This window comes from Hermetia illucens, chromosome 2, assembly GCF_905115235.1.
Source record: "Hermetia illucens chromosome 2, iHerIll2.2.curated.20191125, whole genome shotgun sequence".
NCBI classification, from domain to species: domain Eukaryota; kingdom Metazoa; phylum Arthropoda; class Insecta; order Diptera; family Stratiomyidae; genus Hermetia; species Hermetia illucens.
In genome coordinates this window covers 4,178,051-4,199,647 of record NC_051850.1, presented here as the reverse complement: position 1 = coordinate 4,199,647, position 21,597 = coordinate 4,178,051, and the positions used below count along the sequence as shown (strand labels likewise).

Sequence of the window (21,597 nt, the reverse complement as noted above, 5' to 3'; positions counted from 1 at the left end):
CTGGAAATAAGATTCCCCTGAACATCGTGTAAATCCTCATAGGAAGCATCCTTCTCCACTATATTGGAAATCTCCGGTGGTGCATAGCATTGTGCAATTATGATGCTCCTTAACCTGTACCGGAATCTTACAGTAAAAATCATGTGAGAAACCGACCCGCAGATCAAGAGATCGCACTTGTTGATAGCCGTAGGCAACAATCCGACACTGGATTTGCGTCTCTTACCCCTCGACTTTCCAAAGTATAAAAGTACATGACCGCAGGAGAGAACACTCCCCATAGTCCCACCATCTTATTTTGCTTAAACCCAGAAGGCCTAGCTTATTTCGCTGGAATTCTCCCCCAAATTCGAGAAAGCGAGCATTCCGAGGATCGTTGGTACGGTTTCGAACCGCACAACTCTTTTAGACAAAGGGCATATAGGTGGCAATACACAAACACATTTCTTGATCTATAGATACGTTTTTTATTCAATGAAATATTGCAAAATTACAATTTTGATTGTTTTTCGTTCTTATCTATCAAATAGAAGAGAAAACTGTTCAATAATTATTAGAGTATAATAGTGTAAGGAGTAGTAATGATAATATTCGAATAAGAAACTTAGAAAAGAAATTCCGAGACATGTTTTCGGCCCCGGGAACAAAAGATCTCAACGTGCTGATACGATAACAAAAAACTTGAAATACGTCTACAATTAATTACCTGAATTAGTAAAAGCACATGAAAGGAAGTTCTACAAAATCAACTTGAATGTAAATAACATGAAACAAAGTGAATTGGCAATCGTAATCGAACATAGTAAGGCATCCGTTTCTCTATAAAGCTCAAACAAGTAATAATTGCATTTCTAAGTGGATAACGAAACATTCTCAACGTAAATGTCTGCTTCTAGTTTCACGTAATCATTGCAAGAAAAAAAATATCCATTGCGATGTGCACTAATGATAAAATAAAAAAATCTCGTGAAGTATAGAAAGGACTACTCGTAATAGTGATCCAAGGTCTTGTTCCTGACTGAGAGAGTAACCGAAAAATTTACTCCATTGAATCGTTGGATCATGCAAAATCAGTTCATGAGTAACATTTAGTTATGCGCAAGTCTCAAAATACATGTCTAATATAGTAAGATGCGCTTTTCAACAGTCTTCCGGCATATGGGGCATCCCACGATCTGGTCACCGCACATCTGGCACGTCCCATGACCGCACAGGAACACCATGTTTTTGAGACGATCGAAACAAACAGGGCAAGTTGTCTGTGGATGGAATTAAATGTTTAGTTTTGGTTGTGTCGAGCCAACAGTTGGATCCTTGAGACTTACATGCTCTTTCATATCCTGTAATTCTTGTTGCAGTTTTTGAACATCATCCAATGCAAAGTTGTTCAAATTCGTGTTTTGAGTAGGATTCGTAATCGTTACACCTGTCGATGGGGTCCCACTTGAGCTCACGGTATTATTCATTGCCACACCCGCTCCGCATTTACTCATGCCAACTATCGTGTTGGTGTCTTTTTTCTCCTCGTTGCATGCCGACACCTACAGAATAGCGGAGACCCGAAAAGTAAGTATTTCATTCTTCAAAAACTCCCTAAGACTGTAATTACCTTCGAAACAGTGCCCGTCCCACCACAGCACAAGGTGAATGGAACCATTTCCTCAATTTGCGTGCGACACTGAACGCATTTCTTCATGATCGTTGAACAGCTTTCACACGCTATCATATGTCCGCAAGGTTTGAAAAATACTGACGCACGTTTATCGGAACAGACAAGACATTCGTCCAATTTTTCGCGTGACGAGACCGCTTCGCGACACAATAAACATTTTTTCACTCGTGGGGCGCATGTATCGCAACAACAAACATGGCCACAAGGCTGGAAGTGGAAGACAGGGGAGAGTGAATCTCACAGCTCTTGCGGGGTGAACAATGATTTTCTACTTACCTTAAACACAGTATCGCGTTTCTGATCTGAACAAACCAAACACTCTTCCAGCGAAGAGGATTTTGAAATTTCATTCACGTCATTGATATTCAACGTGTTCATTGCGCCAGTCAAGCTTGGGATATTGCTCACAGGCACATTGGAAGCAGTCGATTCGTCATTCAGTCGCGAACCTCCCAATGCCCCGCTACTAATACTTGTGCTGCTTCCGGCTACATTTCCAGGCAACTCCAAATCATCTGTTTTGCGTTCGTTGTAACACTTGACAAGTGTTTTGCAAAGAGTCGGATCCGGACATAGATCCAGAGGAGTCTGTAGCTTCCGATTCTTTATGGTCAAATCGGCACCGTTGGCAGCCAGGAAGCATGCAATCGAAGCGGATGCCTTTTTATCGGTGGCGTTTCGTAGACCCATCAAGAGTTTACCGAAACCCTCGACATCTTGCAATTGCTTGAGCTGAGAAAGTGTGTGATGACGAAGAGCTTCGTGGAGCGGCGTGTCGCCATCTTTATCAGGAATGTTTAGATTGGCCCCTTCGAGGACGAGAAGTTTCACAATTTGGACATGCTGACGTTCGACTGCCAGATGCAAGGCAGTCTGTAGATTTACGTTTTGCCGGTCCATGTTAGCCTTCCCCATGTGAACTAACAATTCAGCGATTTCAACGTGATTATTCAACGCAGCTAAATGCAGAGCGGTATAGCCATCGTCCTTCTTTTCTTCGACAATCCACGGTCGGTTGGTTTTGGTCAACAAAATCCTCATAGCACTGAACCGGCAGTGATTGTTATAAGACTATAACTAAAAGAAAAGATCCCACTTACCTTGGATTCCCTTTGAGTGCGGCATGGTGTAGAGCATTGAAACCATTATTATTAGTCAAAGTTATGTCGGCCCCGTAGTCCAAGAGTAGCGATAGCATCTCGTCGTGCTCTTTCGAAATGGCATCATGCAACGGTGTATCTCCTTCAGAGTCCTGTAAACTTGTATGGCAGCCCAACGAGAGCAAGGTTTTGACAACATTCAAATGGCCTTTGTTCACGGCGATATGTAGAGCTGTCTGTCGTCTCTTGTTGCGAGCATTCAAGTCAGCTCCAGCTTTGGCCAGGATCTCAATAACCGCCGGCTCATCTCCGAAAGCAGCGTGGTGTACGGCGCGATCACCGTCTTTATCTTCAATCTCGACGTCCACATTGTGACGCAAAAGAACTTGAATGACATCAATATGTCCGTTTTGACTGGCTGCTTGCAATGCAGTGTGACCTGCAAACACTCCATTCACATCGGCTGGGCCGTTAGTTGATGCATTCGTTGCGGCTCCGGTGAGGTACTCCTCACATTTTTGCTGTACAAGAAACATCCATTTCGATTGAAATTAATCATCAATTTTTAGTACAACTAAGCAGCAAGCAATATTAGATTATGAAACTTACAGCAAACCCGTTTGCAGCGGCTTTAACAAATTCTTCGGTAGCATCACCAGAAGCAGTTGTATCGAAAAGTTTCTTAAGAATTGCTGACAATCTTTCACCATTAGAAGCAATCTGAACACAGACACCTTCAGCTGTTGCGGAAGCCTTGAATGCAGAAGATTAAAAGCTTTAGCAAGCGTTATTCCTTAACATATTCATCGTAAGACTTACAATTTTTGTGACCGCGAGTGGATTGTACGTCCACGAAGTGTTTCCAACTTCAACCTTCAAGTCGTTGTCGTGATAAACTTGTTGCACTCGCCCGACTTTACCCAAAGTCTAAATCGAAGTGTTTATTTCAAAATAACAAATTACAATTGAAAATGTTCAGTTTACTTACGAATTGCATAGCATCCGCCCATTCCCCATGGGCTCGTTGCAATATCTTTATGGTCTCCAAGTCGCTGCAAATCTTTACAATATCACCAACAGCGAATTCAGGAGCGCTTGCTGTAGGCGATGCCACCTTGGTTAGAACAGCAGGATTAAACGTCCACCGATTGCCGCTCATATATGCTACGACAATATCATGATCTTCATCTATCCCCACAACTTTTCCCATATTATTCAAGCACTCAAACATTCCATCAGTCCAACCGCCATGACCATGTTGCAAAGACTGTACGATCTCCAAATCCAAATCAACTGTGACTTTATCGCCGATATGAAAACCATGTGGACCCTTCCCAGGACCATTTTCTCCAAGCAACGGAAGATGGTCACGATACACAGTGTTCCCTTTCGCATCATTCACCACTTTCAAATCAGCCATTCCCTCGAAACCAACTCGATACAAATTTTTCGCTCCATTATCCCAGACAACATAGGCCGCAGATCGAGGAGACGCTGCAGACCAATCCTGAATTTCGTTAACTTTTCCACGACGTCCAACGCCCCCGTCTTGATCCTCCCATTGCCAGTCAACACCACGAACTACTCGTGCTCCGGGGAAGATTCCGCGAACGGCAATCTTCTTTGATTTCCTGCGCGGTTCCAGCATAATCCGTTCACCACCTGGTGTTGCAATTCTACAAAATCGATGTCTCAAATGATGCTTATCGCCATGATAGCATATCGAACACAAATCATAGTTGGTGCACTCTGCACACTTCCAACGAATCCCGAAAATTGGTTGTTGTCTGCATGTGTCGCACATGGTTCCTTCGTGTTTGATGCCGGTCGGAGCACTATCGAGAATTCGTAGGTCGTAGGCGCCGGCACATCGATAATTTGCTGCGGTTCCATTGTCCCATACAACGACTACTTCTTCGGATGACTCAAAGTTGCGAACTGTCCCGACATGGCCTTCACCGCCATCCTGAAAACCGATAAGAAATATTAATAGAGAGATTTTACTTTTGGATAAAAATGAGATTGTGCTGTTGCGATCAATGGTTAACTTTCAGTATCAATGCGCCCCCAGATAATTGTATATCAAACGTGGATGCAAATATATTTAAGAGCCTTCTTTGGTGCCATGATCAGTACGTTCGTTCGATTATCTGTCCATTAGATAGAAAAAGGACAATGACCCGTTCATCTGAACGTTTTAATAAAATCAGAGATTTTGAGGAACAGAAGGAGCCTCGGGCCGAAAAGATTACATGACAGACCTGGCAAAGAAAAGGGACAATTTGCTCATATTTTCATGGAGTGTCTGCTCCCTGTACAAGTCAAAAGCTGCTTAACAGCTAGCCGATAATAATAATAATAATCGTTGGCGCAACAATCCATGTTGGATCAGGGCCTTGAAGTGTGTTAGAGCACTTCATTCAAGACCGTAACGGTACACTAGGAGGCAATGTGGTCAGCATTACGCTCGCCCGAGATTATTACCCTGATTTGACTCAGGTACTCATTCACAGCTGAGTCGACTGGTATCCGACGTCAAATCACGATACAAATTCCACTGCCACCAGTGAGATCTGAACCGCGACCTTCCGTACGACAGCCTTGCGCTCTAACCACTCAGCTATCCGGACATCATATTATACCATGCATATCTCAAAATACTAATGCCATAGCCTTGCCAACCGACTGTTGCGTCTTTGCAAGCTTTGGAGTCGATTCACCACGTACAGTCCACTCAGATGACGATTGTTTTGATTCTGGTGTGAAATAATGGTGTCATGTTTCGTCCATTGTCACATATCGACACGTAAATTCTGGTTTTTTATTAAAGAAGACCTTCAAAGACTGCTCAAAATCGTTAACTCTCTGTTTTTGGTCGAGTGTGAGCTCGTGCGGGGCACTCACTTTGAACAGAGCTTTCATATACCCAAACATGCACGATATGTCCAACACGTTCCCTTGACATATTTACCCTCAGCTATCGCGATCAACTTCACTTTGCAGTCATCCAGCAAACCACATATTAACGGTTCATTTTCCTGGTGCAAAATTCGAATAATGTTTATCAAGCCAAGCCTTGACGTCAACAGTTTTTTTTTTCGCCAACACATGAAATTGCTGTTTATCCAGAAGCAGAGAGTATATTTTTTTGAGAATTGCGGGGTCCTAAGTCTGCATCAACTTGATGTCGGAACGGACTAAATGGGGAGCAACTTACTCCCTCTTTTTTGGTCCACGAACCCCTCGTTTAGGGCTTAGCACCCAAACTTTAAAAATATTAGGCTAGCCGATACGCCGTCCTAATATAGGGTACAGCGTTACAAGAGATGCCTGAAGGGTCCGACCGGAACTAGCAAAAAAGAGGCTAATTGAGTCATTAAAATTACATGAATCTTGCAAAATTCAACTCAGGTCAACAAAAGTCACCGGATCGATACGAGAAATGCAACAACTGCGCAACATAATGTGGCAAAGCTCGAAAGAATAGAGATCCAGGATAGTGATGATCCAACTTTTAAAGGCAATCGATCGTTTTAATTGTAAAAGTTCACTGCCGAGTTTCATGGAACCTAAATAGTAACCTATTCAAACTTGTCTTAAAATGAGAACGCTCCGGAGCATTCTTCTGGCGAATAAAACCTCGTATATTGTGATTATATTGACCAGTTGGCCGTTGAAACGCTGGAAAACGCCAAATGTTGCTGCTAATGAAAAGAGCCATCCATTTTAGTGGTCATTCAATTAACCATGTGTAAGTTATCCAGTCAACCAAAAAAATGAAATGCACCATTATGAGGTTTAAAACCAAGAAAAACTCTGCGCTTCCGGGGGAAATTCCGAAATATAAGCCTCATTAATGTTCAAGCAGTACTGCTCCTTCCTCAACGATGTGTAGGAGGGTGCACGACTAACCCTGAAAAATGTCTCTGAGCTGCCATCGTCTAAAAAGTGCTTCATCTGGCTTCGCGAAGAAGGGCGTAAGGGTGCTGAGTTTTTGAAACAACTTGGTGTCCAGAACAACCTCAACACTTCCACTTCGGTAGTGCTAGGCTGCAAAGCAGGAGAGAGAGAGCCCAATAGGCCGGAAAGTTTCCTTATTATCGGAGCTCCTGAAGTGGATATTAAGAAGTGTCGGCTTGGGATTGTCACGTTACAAATGCCGGCCTCTAAAACCATTTAAGGGGACGTGCAGTGCAAGGCATTCTCATCTGAAGCGTAGATGAGGTTCCATATTTCTTAACTAAACTTACAGTATTGTAAAGCGGCGACCGCACTTATCTGTCGCCGGATTAACAGCTGCAAGGTCTATATACCTATATATGTGTTGTTGTTGGGAAATCAGCAGTTTAAACTTAAACATGCTGGCCTGTTGTATGCCAGTGGAAGTGATAGACCCCGTTCCTGCATGGTGGTCTCAAAAGACCTCTGGGCTAATTTGGATAACGACCTACGTCCTGGCGATACCACAGCGGCCAAGAGACCAAAACAATACCACAACGGCCAAGAGATAAAGAAATTCTGTGGTGTTCTGTATATTTCGCCTATGACGCAGAAAAGTTCCCAGTGGAACATTCATCAGAGCTAGCGAAAAAGTAAAGGTATGGGTTTAATAGCAGGATGTGATGTTAATGTCCACCACATATGCTGGGAAAATTCCAACATCAATGCAAGAGGATCGAGAATATTAGAATGAACCCACTTTCTTCAACGTGGTCAGACGAGAGGTCATCGATATTACTACGGTGGCATCCCCTGACATTGTTGCTTTTGTCGGAGAGTGAAGAGTATCAAATGATATCATACTCTCGGATTACAGGCGCATAGATTTCAATTTCGGAATCCACGGAAGACAGTTTAGGCGACGTATAAAATAGAACTGACTGACCCCTGGATGGCAGATTAAATCTGTTGCTGAAATTGAGAAATTAAGGCACTCAAGACGCCAATCAAGGGTAAAATACCATGGTAGAACTCGGATTTGACGAAACAGACGAGAAAGGCAAGAGGTCAATCGAGCTCTAAAGTCTGATAAGTGCAAAGAGGTTCAGAAGGCTCTAAATAGAGCATAAGCGGCTAAACGATCATCATGGAGACGTTCTTGCGATCCTTGCCAAAGAACGTAGCCAGAAGCTGGGTTATCTACGTTTACAAGGCGGGAGGTACACATAAAGCGATGAAGAAACAATAAACCATTTGCTTGAAGTGCACTTCCCAGGCAGCATCTAAAATCTCAGAAGTGGCGATAGACTGGAATCTGGTATGCAAAGCAGTATCACTGGAGTGAGTAAAATGGGCATTTAACTCATTCCATAGATTCAAGTCTGCAGGTCCCGGATGGCATCATTCATGGGCTAGTAACAGACCCTTTGTCTTCATATTCGGAATATATACCGTACATGCCTAGCACACGCTGATATTCCAATTAAGCGACGGCGGAAGATCGGTCGAGGGAGGGGCGTACGAGGTCTGTACCACGGGCAAAATTTGTGCAGACTATTTGTGCGCAATGCTGACCACATTGCCTCCTACAGTATACTGTAGTGTACCGTTACGGTCTTGAATGAAGTGCTCTAACACACTTCAAGGCCCTGATCCAATATTACCACTTACTAGGAGTTGTATTTTACGCGAAGATCTCCAGTTGGGGGCCTACAGACGCTCTGAAACCCGGTGCCGGTGGAGCGGCATTTTTGTTGTTCCTTAAGAAGTGGAACATGAAAACTCTAATAGGGCTTTTAACGGGACATCGCTCGAGTTGTACACCGCAACTCCACGCTTGAGCTCAGAAGGAGCTCTGTCCGCGACGGTAGGCATAACCACAACCACCATGAGACTTTCACAAGAGGGGCAATTGCAAATAACCGGGCCGAGAGCACATCCTCCTGGAGCATATGTTCTCAAAAGGTCACCCCAGTTCCCATGGTAACAGATAACCTTTGGTGAAGCTTCGTGGCAAGAGCCACTTCAAATGAGTCCCTTGCAAACTCGGATCTGATCGCCCTCCTCGAGTACGTCGGGGCAGCACTCCCAAACGGGTTGAAAGGAATTAACTCAGTGCGGAGAACGAAGGTGCAGCCAGCAATGGAGTTATCGCCTTTCCTTGGTGTGTAACCTATATATTGCCATTCTCGACTTTTCATCAAATCTTTCACGGGTAACTGCATGTGGGCCGACGAAATTATATTAGGCCAAACTACCCTCATAACACGTCGCAGACAAGTGTTGACGAGGACTTGAAGCTTTGAAGTGACAGCGGTGATCACTATCTATACAGAAAGAACATCAGCGAAAAACAGTTCCAACTTTTGATTTTGGTGTTGAGATAACTGCATTTTCAGATTTGAGGCAAAGCGCTGTTAATTCGGTGCAATCTCCGGCAAAAACAACGCTACTAAGAGAGAAATTGACCGACACCCTTGATATTATTCAGATAAGAAGAGTGCGATGATCCATCAGACTAAGGAATTTGATTTTGTTCGTGTTTCTCTGCAATGCGACCCTACTTACATCTGGATCCGAATCCAGAACCATTTGGCCAAGGTCTACGTGAAGGAGATGTCCTCAGCTTAAGTGTTTAAAGAAGGATGCCATTGTCGGTTAACACTCTCCACCTCTACCGGACAAAGCAGCATAACGAAAAGGAATCGCTGACAAGAGGCAATCCTGGCAAAGTTCTAAGATTTTACCTCTATGCAGAAAGAAACTTTCAAATTCCTCTGAGAATTTACCTCGCTTGCAGCACGTGACATTTTGCGCCATCATATGTCGTTCTAATAGTAAATGTTGGCTTCTTCGGAATGCCCCTCCTGCGTAAGCCACTTTCTGTCCTCTCGAAAGCTTTTTGAAATCGAAGAAGAAAAGGTGACGCGAATATCTAAACTCCGCGCACCGTTTTAAACATGATCCACAGAGTGATTATGGGATCAATGCAGGAGGATCCAGAGCAAAAACCAGCCTGGTCTTTGTCGAATAAGCTTTCGATATATTTCATGATGGATTCCAAGATTATTCTAGCTATTGCCTTTGCGACAGCAGGGAGCATGCAAAAACCCCACCAGATGTCTTACTCACGACGGGTATAATTTTTCGGAATCTTGACGAACATCTTTTTCTCGCACTCTCTTGGGAATTTCTCAGATTATCAGGATTTGCGTATAAGTGAAAGTTGCAGATCTGTAAAAACTGCAGGAGCAGTATCAATGCGGGTAGACAGTCAAGACGCGCGGCTTTATTTCGTTTAACTACCGCACCGATTTCCGGTCTATTTTCATATACAAGAGGCGGAACTTCACCGAAGGCAATACGGATAAGAATAGTGGCAAACCAAAAGATTCGTGAGAAGCGTCCATTAGATGGTGATCCCTTTTGAAGCCGCTGTCAAAGACACTCTTGTTATGCAAATCCAGAAGACATCTCCTAACTCTACTGCAGATTACAAAGTGATCAATCTGATTGCTTATGCGATGTCCGTCATTTGAAACCGAATTGACCTTATCGCATGTTCTCTGTTAGAATAATAAGCCACCAATAACGAGGCGATGGAAGTTGCAGAAATCCACAAACCTCCGCCAAGACCGTATTTGCCTTTCATACGTCCGGGCAAGGAAGATGTTGTCAGAGCCCACCTTGACATTAAGATCACTCATCACGATCACAATATCACTTTTGAGAAACCTCTTCTGAACTGCATGCTCATAGAAAGCGTCCTCCCTATATCGGAAGTCCACATTAGATCACCGATTGCTGCCTTATTCCAACTTCCTGTCCCATTTTCTCGATTCGCAGAAACTCGCGCTTTTCACCCCCAAAGTTCACTTAACAGAAAAATAACGAATTTATTTATTTTTTTCAAATTGGAGTGGAATGTGTAAAATTTATACAGATTTAGGGCTCATCACTCAGTAAACAATTGCGAAGCGATAAGAGCTGCTACCCACATAAACTGGGTTTATATGTTCTAACAATTCCATGGCTGTTAAGTAAACGCAACATTATTCACTGGAAATATTGCGTGACATTACATCCCAAAGATATCACGGTTGCCCTTTAACTAAGGAAACACTTCCAAAACCTTTCTCTTGCTATTTATGAAGAAATTACTGCGTATGTTCGTTTTGAGAATGATGGGGTCACGCTGCTCCCAGGACAGAGGTGAGGCAGCGTCTGATGATTTGCCTCTGCCCTGGTAAGAAACCGTAAAGCCGCCATTGCTTGCTTTACTGCGTATATGTTATGGATGGATCAGTCACAATAGATGACAGGAAACTGCAAATAACTCTCAGATAAAGCAATGATTAGGTTTTAAAAATATTGAAAGCTACGAAAGGACCATATTGAAGAATGAGCCCCCGAAAATTAACTCTGACAATGATAAAACTGGGCGCTAAGTAGAGTTAGATAAAAACTTTTCAATGGGGAAAATTTCTTGGTGATTCATATCGAATTTCAGAATGTTCCCCGATATGTCTTCATAACGCCAAACTTGATAAGCTTCCCCTAAGCAAGCGTGTGTAAATATCGTTTTATCAATTTGGCGTGAGTTAATCAGTCAGCACGGAGGCAACCAGGCCACTGTTGACTATCTGGTAGCCCCCAATCCTCTCCAATTCAATTCAATTTAAAAATAATGTGCCATCCAAACAACACCGCCGTCACAAAATTGTTTAATCTATTTTGTTGTTACTAATTACATTTTCCATTTTTTCACTACAGAAAGAAAGCATTGATTGCTCAAGAACATTTTCAAGATGTGACCATGCAAAAATTCCTTATCAACTGACGTCAAATTGCTTTAAATTCAATCGCAAGCACCTACGTATTTAGTCATAATACTTTCCCTCTCACTATCCCATCGAACTCTGATATAACATATTTAATATTGTTTTCAGTCCATTTGACATATAATCAAAGTAACAAATGCTTCCTAGCCGAGTGAGAGATAAACCATTGCAAGGGTCAATTGATAAGTATTCCAGCAGTGCCAGCGGCATGCATGCTCATATGTTGTCTACTCCACGCTCGAGTGTTTATATGTTCTCGTGTTGAGTCACTAACGAGCGAAAAAAACTTGCTTAGTGGTTTTTCAGTCTCATTCCACTACTCCATGCAACTGTGATTATTAGCGGTTCGCTCCACTGGACTTTAGCCAACCTCAGCTGAAAATTTGGTGCCCCTAAGAATGTTCTACTCTGCGTCCATTCGACTCGTGAATTCCCGAGTGACCATTTACCAATTGATGCGATCATAGTACGCTCTTGATTGGCCGAATTCAAGTTACAATACTGAACAATTGAATTCGCATGTTGGAAAAAGAATTCAAAGTTAACCCCAAAGGTCTGCCAATTTTCCCCCATGGCGCTTGGTCGCTGAATTGAACTAAATTTAATGGAGCCAGTTACAACGGAACACGCTGTAATGCACGTTCGCCGCGAGAAAGCACTAGAATGAAGTTGGTATGATTGCTAAATCTATTAACGAGATTTGAATGAATTGTAGTTCAGCAATTTGCCAGGCGGCAGTGCATTTGGCAGAGTCGTAGGAATATTCTTAGTGAGGGGAAGAGGGATTTATTCTGTATTTAGAGCGTAACATGGAACTTTGGCTGGATTATGATTCAAACGCTTCATTTGGAGGTAATGGTAATGACGGCAAGCGGTTCATTAATTTGCCGCTGTTAATTGGTCATGAAAAATTTGGAAGCAATCAATTGATGTCTCAGTCTGTTATGTGTGAATAACGTCAACGTCGTGTCTCGATCACGTTCTTTAATCCAGAAAATGAATCCAATCGACTTTTATTCTTATGATAGGTCTAGGTATACCAAACTATATACCTCAAGACTTTGAAATCATCAATTGACAGAATACGGTTCTGAACTATCCGTTGAACTCAGTTTTCTCTCCAACATACAAAAAATTGTTTATTCCCATCCGAAAGTGAAGTTTAGGAATAGGAAGAGATATAAATGGTGGTTGGTTTTGAACTTTCCATCTTGTGAATTGGTAATCGTGGTCCCTGATATTTCAGTTTCAATGAAAGATAACAAAGATTGAATAGGACAATGAATATCGTTTTCATCCTTGCTAGTAACTAAACATCACTGCGTTGAGGGTAGCATTGGTTGAAACCTCAAACGCACGTTTTTGTCCGCTTGGATACAAACACGAGAATATACAAGGCGTAGCCACTGGTCCAACACAACATGTTTTGTCTCCATTACTGCGAGGCCCCGTTCATTGCCTTTGATAGTGGACTAGCACTCAGAACCATCGAAGGCAACAGGGCGAACGACCCTGCGATAAATTTTGGATTTGAGACGTTTGTTGATGCGTCGATCACAAAGATCGTGATCCAGTTGTGGAATGCTATTTTATCCAAGTTGCCCTAATGCGTGAAGCAATTTCATAAAGCAGGTCGCCATTTGCTGATAGCATTGATTTTTAAATCGTTAAGTCCCCGATAGGTCACTTTCACTAACAGTGATAATCCCTGTTTCATTGGGGCTGATCGTCAAAAATTCTGTTGTATTTAGATTCGCGTGATTATTGCACTTTTGGATAAGCTATTCGAGATTAGCTAGGAAAATAACGTATGCATAGAGCAGTGTGTATGACGGTGGATGTTGAATGTTGGGTGTGACATTGTTCATAACGAAAACAAAGAGCAATATAGAGGATACGTCTTTGATGAACTCCGGCAGAGACATGAAGCGGTTCCAATATACCTGCCTCATTTCGCACTTTACTCTTCGGATCGCAGTAGAATAATTTAACCCAGCAAACTACGATTTGATCAGGTAACTGAATTACAGTCCCGAAAACAAATGCCAGTAATGGATTGGATCATTAGAAAACAAATAGAGAAACACATGTGGTCAGATATCGCTTTCAGGAAATTTGTTAACGATTGTTGAGCATGTCCGCGACAATAGCAAAAATTCCTTCCAATCAGTTAGATTCCTGGCCCGCAAAGGTAGATAGATCCGTTAGAACTTAAGTTCGTTATACCCGGCGCGTCAGGGCTTGCACCAGGATGGACTTTAAAGTCCATTGCGCCTCGACGCGCGGTTAAAGGCCATCATGCAAATGCCGTGATGGGACGGAGAAACCCTGATGAATTTTATCCTTGTTTAACGCTATCAGTCAGCATCAGTTAAAAATTAATCATAGCATCTAGAATTTCGACCTTTCCTTAAAAACTCCCCTTCTCCTTAAAATGAAGAGGAGAGGAGATGGAAGATTTTCGACAGCACAATAATATTCAATATTCAAGATAGACCCAGAAACTGAATTGATATCCTTTCAATTCCAATCTGCTCGCTTGCCTCAATCCATCTGTGAAAAATCAGTCTCACTTTCTCTAAAACACGCATATCGCCTTAGTGTTTCATAGTCAGATTGTGCTTCAGTTTCACTATCATCACATTGAAGGCTGTGCAAGTGATAAATTCACAGTAGCGACACAAGACGAACACAGACATCCCCGACTGGGATTCGAACCCAGAGCAGGTAGATCGGGAGACTGATACTCTATCCCCGCCACCATTATCACATTGATCACGCAATTCCTTCTCGACTCATTACCGATAAACAAGGGTTTATTTTTTTCAAACATTTTCAAATGCGATAAATTCATTCATTCATAATGAGCAGAAGTGACTTTTAGGAGCGTTATACTACCTTGATCAAAAAGTTCCGGGAATGATGGCCGTGTTGTGCTCTTTTTGTGTGTGTTTTGCCCAACTGCCACTGATATTGCCGTCAAAGTTTGGCGTTATTTCATCATCAGTTGTGAAAGTTATGTTGAGTTGAGTACATGTGTCTCTGAGCGTGTTCACGATTTTCGAGAATTTTCAGAATGGATTTGAATGAGCAACGAATTTACATTAAATTTTGCGTTAAAAAGTTTTCAACGGTACGCAAACCTTGCAAATGCTGAAAAAGTGTTTCGGCAATGATGCTTTAAAGAAAACAACCGTTTTCTAGTGGCACTAACGGTTCAGAAAAGGTCGTGAATGCATCGCCGATGACAGGCAGGATGTCGACATCGAAATCCGAAGAAAACCTTGACAAAGTGAAGGAAATGTTGGCCAAAAACCACAAATTAACCATCAGAGAGATCGGGAGACCTTGAGCATTTTTTTTGGATTTGATCAAAGCTTTGTGGTGAACGATTTGTGTCTCCGTCGTGTTGCAGCCAAGTTGGTGCCTAAAGACTAAAATTTCATGCAAAGGAGGGACGTGTGCATACCGCTAAAGACATGGCTAATTCTCACCCAAAATTCGTCAGATGAGTACGACACGCAGTGCAAACATCAGGTGAGAGAATGGTGCGCTTCGGATGAGTCGAGACCGAAGAAACCGCGTCGTTTCCAGTCAAAAATGGCGATGCTCACGGTTTTCATCGATTACCACGGTGTGGTGCATAGTGAATTCTTGCCACAAGGTCAGACTGTCAACAAGGAATACTATTTGGGTGTTTTGAAACGTTTGCGTGAATCAGTCTGTCAAAAACCCAAGCATTTGTGAGCGAACAACTCGTGGATCTTGCACCATCCCACAATGCCATCATTATCCGCGAGTTTTTGGCTAAAAACAACACGAATACCACTGAATTCACCTGATTTGGCCCCATGTGATTTCTTCACGTCAGTCGACGCACAGGACCGTCCTGTCGAAAAATGGGCAATAGTTTTTGACGTATGGACGGCGTCGAATGTCTCCTGTTCACTCCTTGGTGGATTATAGGACATCTACAGAGTCAAATTGTGCTTTAGTTTCCCTATCATCACACTTAATGCTATGCAAGTGATAAGCTCACAGCAGTGAGGCAAACACAGACATCCATGAAGACTGGGATTCGAAAACAGTGCAGCGAAATTGGTAGGTTGACTCTCTACCCTCTCAACCATCGCAACGTCCATGGACGGCATTACAACCTAAGTAAATTAGTCCGACAAAACTAATATGTGTTTGCACGTTTAATATTGATACTCTCACTGAAAAGACGCAGAAACTCGTAAATGTCATTCGGAAGAGGCGCATTGATATCTGCGCTCTACAAAAAAAAATCAACGGTGCGGTGATAAAGTCATCACATAGAACGCGGTAAAAATGACTATAAACTTCGCTAGTTTAGTAGCAGACGCACTCAATATGATGTCGATATTACCTTTAAAAAGTCGAGCGATTTGATGACCGGTTGATGACGCTTACTATTACCTCAGCTGATCATACGATTCATTTCTTCATTGCATACGCACCACGGACAGGAGTCTTCTGGCAACTACTTTACTCAAAGATTTGTAGCGATTACCGATGGCTATATCGTCATTGCGGACCATCTTAATGATCAAGGCAGAGAGCAACAAGTGCCATGGAGGAAAAGGATTTGAAGTACGCAATGAGGGTTCTGAGCGTACGGTAGATTTTGCTAACATTCATAACTTTGTACTGGTCAATACATGGTTTATTATATTTAATTTTCTAAATAAAGAACCGTTCAAGAAGTTTGTTTGAAAATTTCAGATGAATCGGAGCAAAACTAAGGAAGATAGAGCGTTTTAGGCAACCACGTTTCATACATGACTAAGCGCAGACTCGTGGTAGGAATGGAAAATAGCTGCAGCCGCTAAAGTATCGGATTCGTTCAAATACACGTATAGTGCTGTTCCCAAGAATGTTTTGGATGTCATTACGCCTATCTATGAGGATCTCAGCAAAGATCCAATTCTGGAGTGATTTGACGAAAGGTTTTCGCAGAATAACAGTGAGAGTTTGAAGCAAACTTATTTGTGGCAAGCTAACAGAGAGAGCTAAGTTCTCTAGTTCAGCCCAGGAAGATCGTATGTGGGGAAAGAAATGACCAGACCTTCGGCTTATGTACGCCAGCTGTCACTCGGTTTTTGGGCACTGGGCCTTGTGTTACTAAATTTTTTGTAGATTAGATAACCCACGTATGTTTCAATACGTTTTGTGACGACACTTGCAAGCACAATTGTGTTGGCTTTCCGAACAGGTAGGACACGTGTTACAAGCTTTGACACATACAGTTTTTAAATGTTTGTGGCTAGGTTATGTTGTCTATATTGCGTTGCTCGTTCGTCACCCAGGTCTGAGAAGACCCCAAGTGAGAAGGATTTTAACGGTATTTAAAGTCAGAGGCCGTTGTTGCTGCTATTGCCTTTTAATATTTCTTAATGAAAATTTTGTACAATATTCCCCTTATATATTTATATACAGGGTGCGGCAGCATAACTTCCTTTTTTCAAAACTCAATAAAAACTATTGTATGCATCGGAAAATATTTATTTACTTTTTATAATGTAGGTACATGTCTAAAGTTTTTATTCACATTGTTTTGAAGATCAAATCTGTTAGGTGACGTCCCCCATTCTCCATACATTGCGTAAACCGATTTCTGGCGTTTGTCATGACTCTTGTTAGCATAGCAGGTGTTATGTTGGCAATTTCTTCTTGGATGTTGGTCTTCAAAGCGCATGTTTTGTTTGTTAACCGACCCACACAAATGAAAATGGGCTTCATCGCTAAAAAAAACAATAGCACCCTCGGGAACGACATCAAGAAGAAGCTCACACGCGTTCATCCGAGAATTGAAGTCACGTTCTGAAAGTTCCTGCACTATCGCCATCTTATAGGGATAAAAATGAAAATCATCACGAAGAATTTTTCTCACAGAACGATCGGATAGTCCAAGGGCAGATGCGTGTTTGCGCGCAGAACACCGTGGCGATTGCAACATTGACGCTCTCACTGCTTCAATGTTCTCATGTGATCTAACGGGCCGAGGGACTCCAGTTCTTCCTTTTGTCGCAATTGCAGTTTGTCTGAATGTAGTGACCCATGTAATAATTGATTTGCGGTCTGGGACGGGAGCCAACGGGGCTAAATTAAAGCGACTCCGAAATGCACGCTGTGTTGCAATAACCGAACATCCGCTTGAAAAGTAAACCTCAACGGCAAAGGCACGCTCCTCACTATTCCAACGCATGATGGTGACTGAACCATGTCGGGACAAAACTTTACAGTATCTCCTCTTGAACGAGACCACTAGCGCTCCGCTATGATATCAACTAACTGAGTGGCGCGCATTTTAAAAAAGGAAGTTATGCTGCCGCACCCTGTATATAAACCCCTTAAAAAATGCCTCCTCTTACTACATTTTATTGTAAAAAACCATTGCACCTCAACATCGGCCAACGACATCAGGAACGCACTGGTCCGCCGCGAATTAAATAGTGGCGATTTCGTGGGAAAAGAGAAAGAGTGACGAACGTTGAAGAAACGCGCGGGTCGAGCTAAATACACGATCAACAAAGTAACCAATGAACCGAGGCTACCAAGTCTGGTAAGTGGTTTACCAACCGAAACCGGGAAAAGCAAAAGGACCTGGCGACATTGCAGCTGAGCTCTGGAAAGCGAAAAGCGATTGCTTGAGACTATGGCTCAGTGAGCTCTTCAATTCGATTATTGAGGAGGGTAGAACACTACTGACTAGGAAAAAGCCATCATCATTTCTATATGGGCAAGGAAAATCAACCCAGCAAAGTGTTGAAGTTACCGTCCGATCCGGATGCTGTCTCATATTATGGAGCCTCTTGGCATTCTTGGCATCGTGCTGAACTACTGACGATGAAGCAAGTGTGGTTACTCATTGAGTAATACCATGAGGAGTATCGTCATTTCTTAATCTAGAGAAGGCGGGTAACCATGTGCCTTACAAGCCCATCTGCGCCAACATCTAATTCCAGAGGAACTCCGGCGATTAAATTGCTCTACTGCGATCTTAAGAGGAAAGTTCGATATGTTTTAGATTGATTAAAACTGCTTCGTGTCGGTATTCATCAAGAGGACCCTCTCTCGCCACATGTCTTTGTTCTTGTTATGGAAGCTGTCACACGGAACATACAATGTCTACGTACCTACATACCACTTTATGCAGGTGATCTTTTCCTGCCGTCTCGTAACAAAACTAATTTCGAATAATTTATCTAAAATTGCATCCATCGAATTTTTAACGACCGATCCCAATAAAACAGGCACTATTGTCAGTGGCAGCAGACTGCCCAAAATTGAGCGATTAAATATCTCGCTATATCAATGCTATTAGCCAATGGTGAACTGCGTTATAAAATAACTTTACGGATTAGCGCAACTTGTATGTAGTGGCGTTACGCAACCGGCATTTTTTGTGATCAACGTGTCAAAGAGCATCACGAATCCAAATTTGCTGCAGTGTCCCCTGCGCTATCGCTCTGTATGGTTCTGGATGTTCGCCAGCTATCAAAGACAATGAACTATGCCTCGTAGTGGTGAAGACAAAGATGTTGGGTTGAACCAATAGCGTAACATGCAATGCCCAGATCCGCGATCGAAAAAGATTACATTAAATCTGGAAAAATTACGAGAAGCGTTCGATAGTGTGGACATGTGATTCACGCTGACGAGAACTCGTTGATAAGATTGGTTTGCATATCAAAGCTTATGGGAAACAACCAAAAAATGGGACAAAATAACAATGCTTGATGCGCTAGATGGTGACTTGAGAGTCTCTCGACTCCATACAATATTAAAGTTGCAAATCGTCCTACAAGCACTGCAATTTCAATTTGGTTGCCTACCTGAGGCTCCGCCCACAAATACTATTGTTTTATATTCTTGCAACCGTTCCTGCAGCGCGAGCGAACAACAGCAACTCATTTCCCAAACGCGCAACTTCGCAGGAAATTGCAACTCGGTTGACACCCAGATTGCTCGTCTGAACCCGCAATTACATAGCCAATTCTGAAATGCGTTAGGTAAAATTAATGATAAACAAACACACACATACGAGCGCGTTGCGCATCTCCCTCACTTTTCGCACCAGTCCGTCGTCTGCATTCGACCTGTTGAACGATAAACGTATTCCAATTCTTAGAAAGACAAGAGAGGCCGAAAAAAATCGGAAGAAACTTTCTTTGCATCGATCTCAACATCGTCCCCTTGCTTATTAAGGATAATTGCCTGCCAGGCTGCGAAGGTAGGAGATATCTCAACTCCAGGACCCATAACGCATTGAAGGTAATCAACCCCGATGGCAACTGGCAATTTCGTTAAAAAGCGACCCCAAATGATCACTCAGAACAGTTAAAATAAAAACTTAGTCCTAGGACTCGTACCCATGTTGAGGTAGAACATTTCCTCCTTTCCTTGAATTAGTTCCCACGTTTTTACATCATTAGAGCTTTATGGGATATGCAACCTTGGCGCCTAAAGAATTGATGGTGGAGCAGAAATTAGGCCATTGCCCCCAATTTTTTAGCAACAAAATGAGATGTTGGGGGTTGAGTCGTTGGCGAAGTATTTCTCTGGCGGGGTCCTTTGAGCATCGACAATTTACAATCAACTGAGCGGGGCCTTTGTAATTTATATCACGAACAACAAAAGTTAGAATGCTTCCCTGCTCCCACTGCTAATATTCCAATGAAATTCCTGAACACTGACGGACCGCGGTACCAGTGCTTTGTTGAATTTCGCTGAGTTCGCACTAACGCCAGCAGGAAATGAACAATTCCCATTGAAGTTCGCAATGCAAACCAAACAAAAACGATTTTGTGCGATTCATCGAAATTATCTCGGCCCATCTGCCCGCAAAGATTCTGCAGCTGCCCCGCCGCCGAGAAGCAATTATGTATTTCGTTACGGATCCAGCATTGGTCAGCGTAGCGGGTCAAGGTTGCGACATCACACAATCACTTCTGAAGCTTTTTGCGTTGCGGCCGCGGCTGCTGATTCGTGTTCGGATGCTCTCACTGATCGTGAAAGGTCACGGCGTCGCGGCACCCTTTCAAAGGCTCGCGTGGAATTTTTCTAGAGCTTCGAGCAAGCAAGCGAGCATTTTGTAATCGAACGCGGAAGCGCAAGGCGGAGGCAGGTCAGAGTCGACCACAACAAACAGGTGCCTTGGGTAAATAATGAGCGATGCTTTCTGGAAAGAACTATGCGTTACTGTTTGCGATTGCAGCGACGGCTCTTGAATATTAACAATTTCTCCGCCGCCCAGACGGTGATATCCAAACATTTTAGGGTCACTGGCACGCACAAAGATACTGTGGCACTCCCGATTGTAGGAAGGCCTTGAGGAATTTTACTCACCTGCTTGCCCCATTTCCAGTCGGGTCCGCGGATCACGCGTGCCCCAACGCCCTCCATGGTGCATCTAACCTGCCTCGCAGCACCCGCAGCGCACGGGGCCGTTCCGGATGCCGCACCAGCGGTCGCTCCCGTTGCAGAATTCGCTGTGACCGCCTGGGCCCCAGACACTCCAGCCGCAGCCCCTGCACTCGCTGCTGATGCCACTGTTGACGAAGATGTTTGGCTTGTCGCGGTTGCACTTTCTTTAGCCGCAGCTGGTGCTGCACATGCCATCTTCTCGATACGCACAATCGAGTGCGCACAATTTATTCACCGAGTTCACACTGCACAGATCACTTTTTAGCACGAAATTAACAAAAAAGAACGAATTCCGTTCGGGTACAAATGGCTCAGGAAAATTTCACTTCAAAACCTTTCATCAGCGCACACACACTGTCGATGGAGGCGCTGTCATTGCCAGTTAAAATTGAATTCGTATACGACTGGGAAACCGCTCGGGTGTGGTTGTGTTGGTGTGTTGCTTAAAATTGACAGTTGGGCTGGTTTGAAGTTGGCCGGAATGTGGTTGGTGTGGGCGCAATATGATTTTAAAGTAGCCATTTTCGAAGGGGATTCCCAGAGCATTGTATGTTTTTAATTTTTGAATTATTCGTTCAAAAAACGGTTTTTTCTA

General features: G+C 43.1%; 1 protein-coding gene across 1 annotated transcript; it reads right to left on the bottom strand.

Moving 5' to 3' along the window:
• Positions 1–447: 447 nt before the first annotated feature.
• Positions 448–21,357, bottom strand: LOC119649653 (E3 ubiquitin-protein ligase mind-bomb). Its single transcript, XM_038051908.1, has 9 exons — positions 20,925–21,357; positions 3,761–4,738; positions 3,592–3,699; positions 3,382–3,525; positions 2,773–3,293; positions 1,949–2,717; positions 1,610–1,879; positions 1,326–1,541; positions 448–1,259 (listed from the first exon to the last, which is right to left on the bottom strand). Exons 1-9 carry the CDS (start codon positions 21,195–21,197, stop codon positions 1,119–1,121), a joined length of 3,420 nt encoding a protein of 1,139 aa, XP_037907836.1. The 5' UTR covers positions 21,198–21,357; the 3' UTR covers positions 448–1,118.
• Positions 21,358–21,597: the final 240 nt, after the last annotated feature.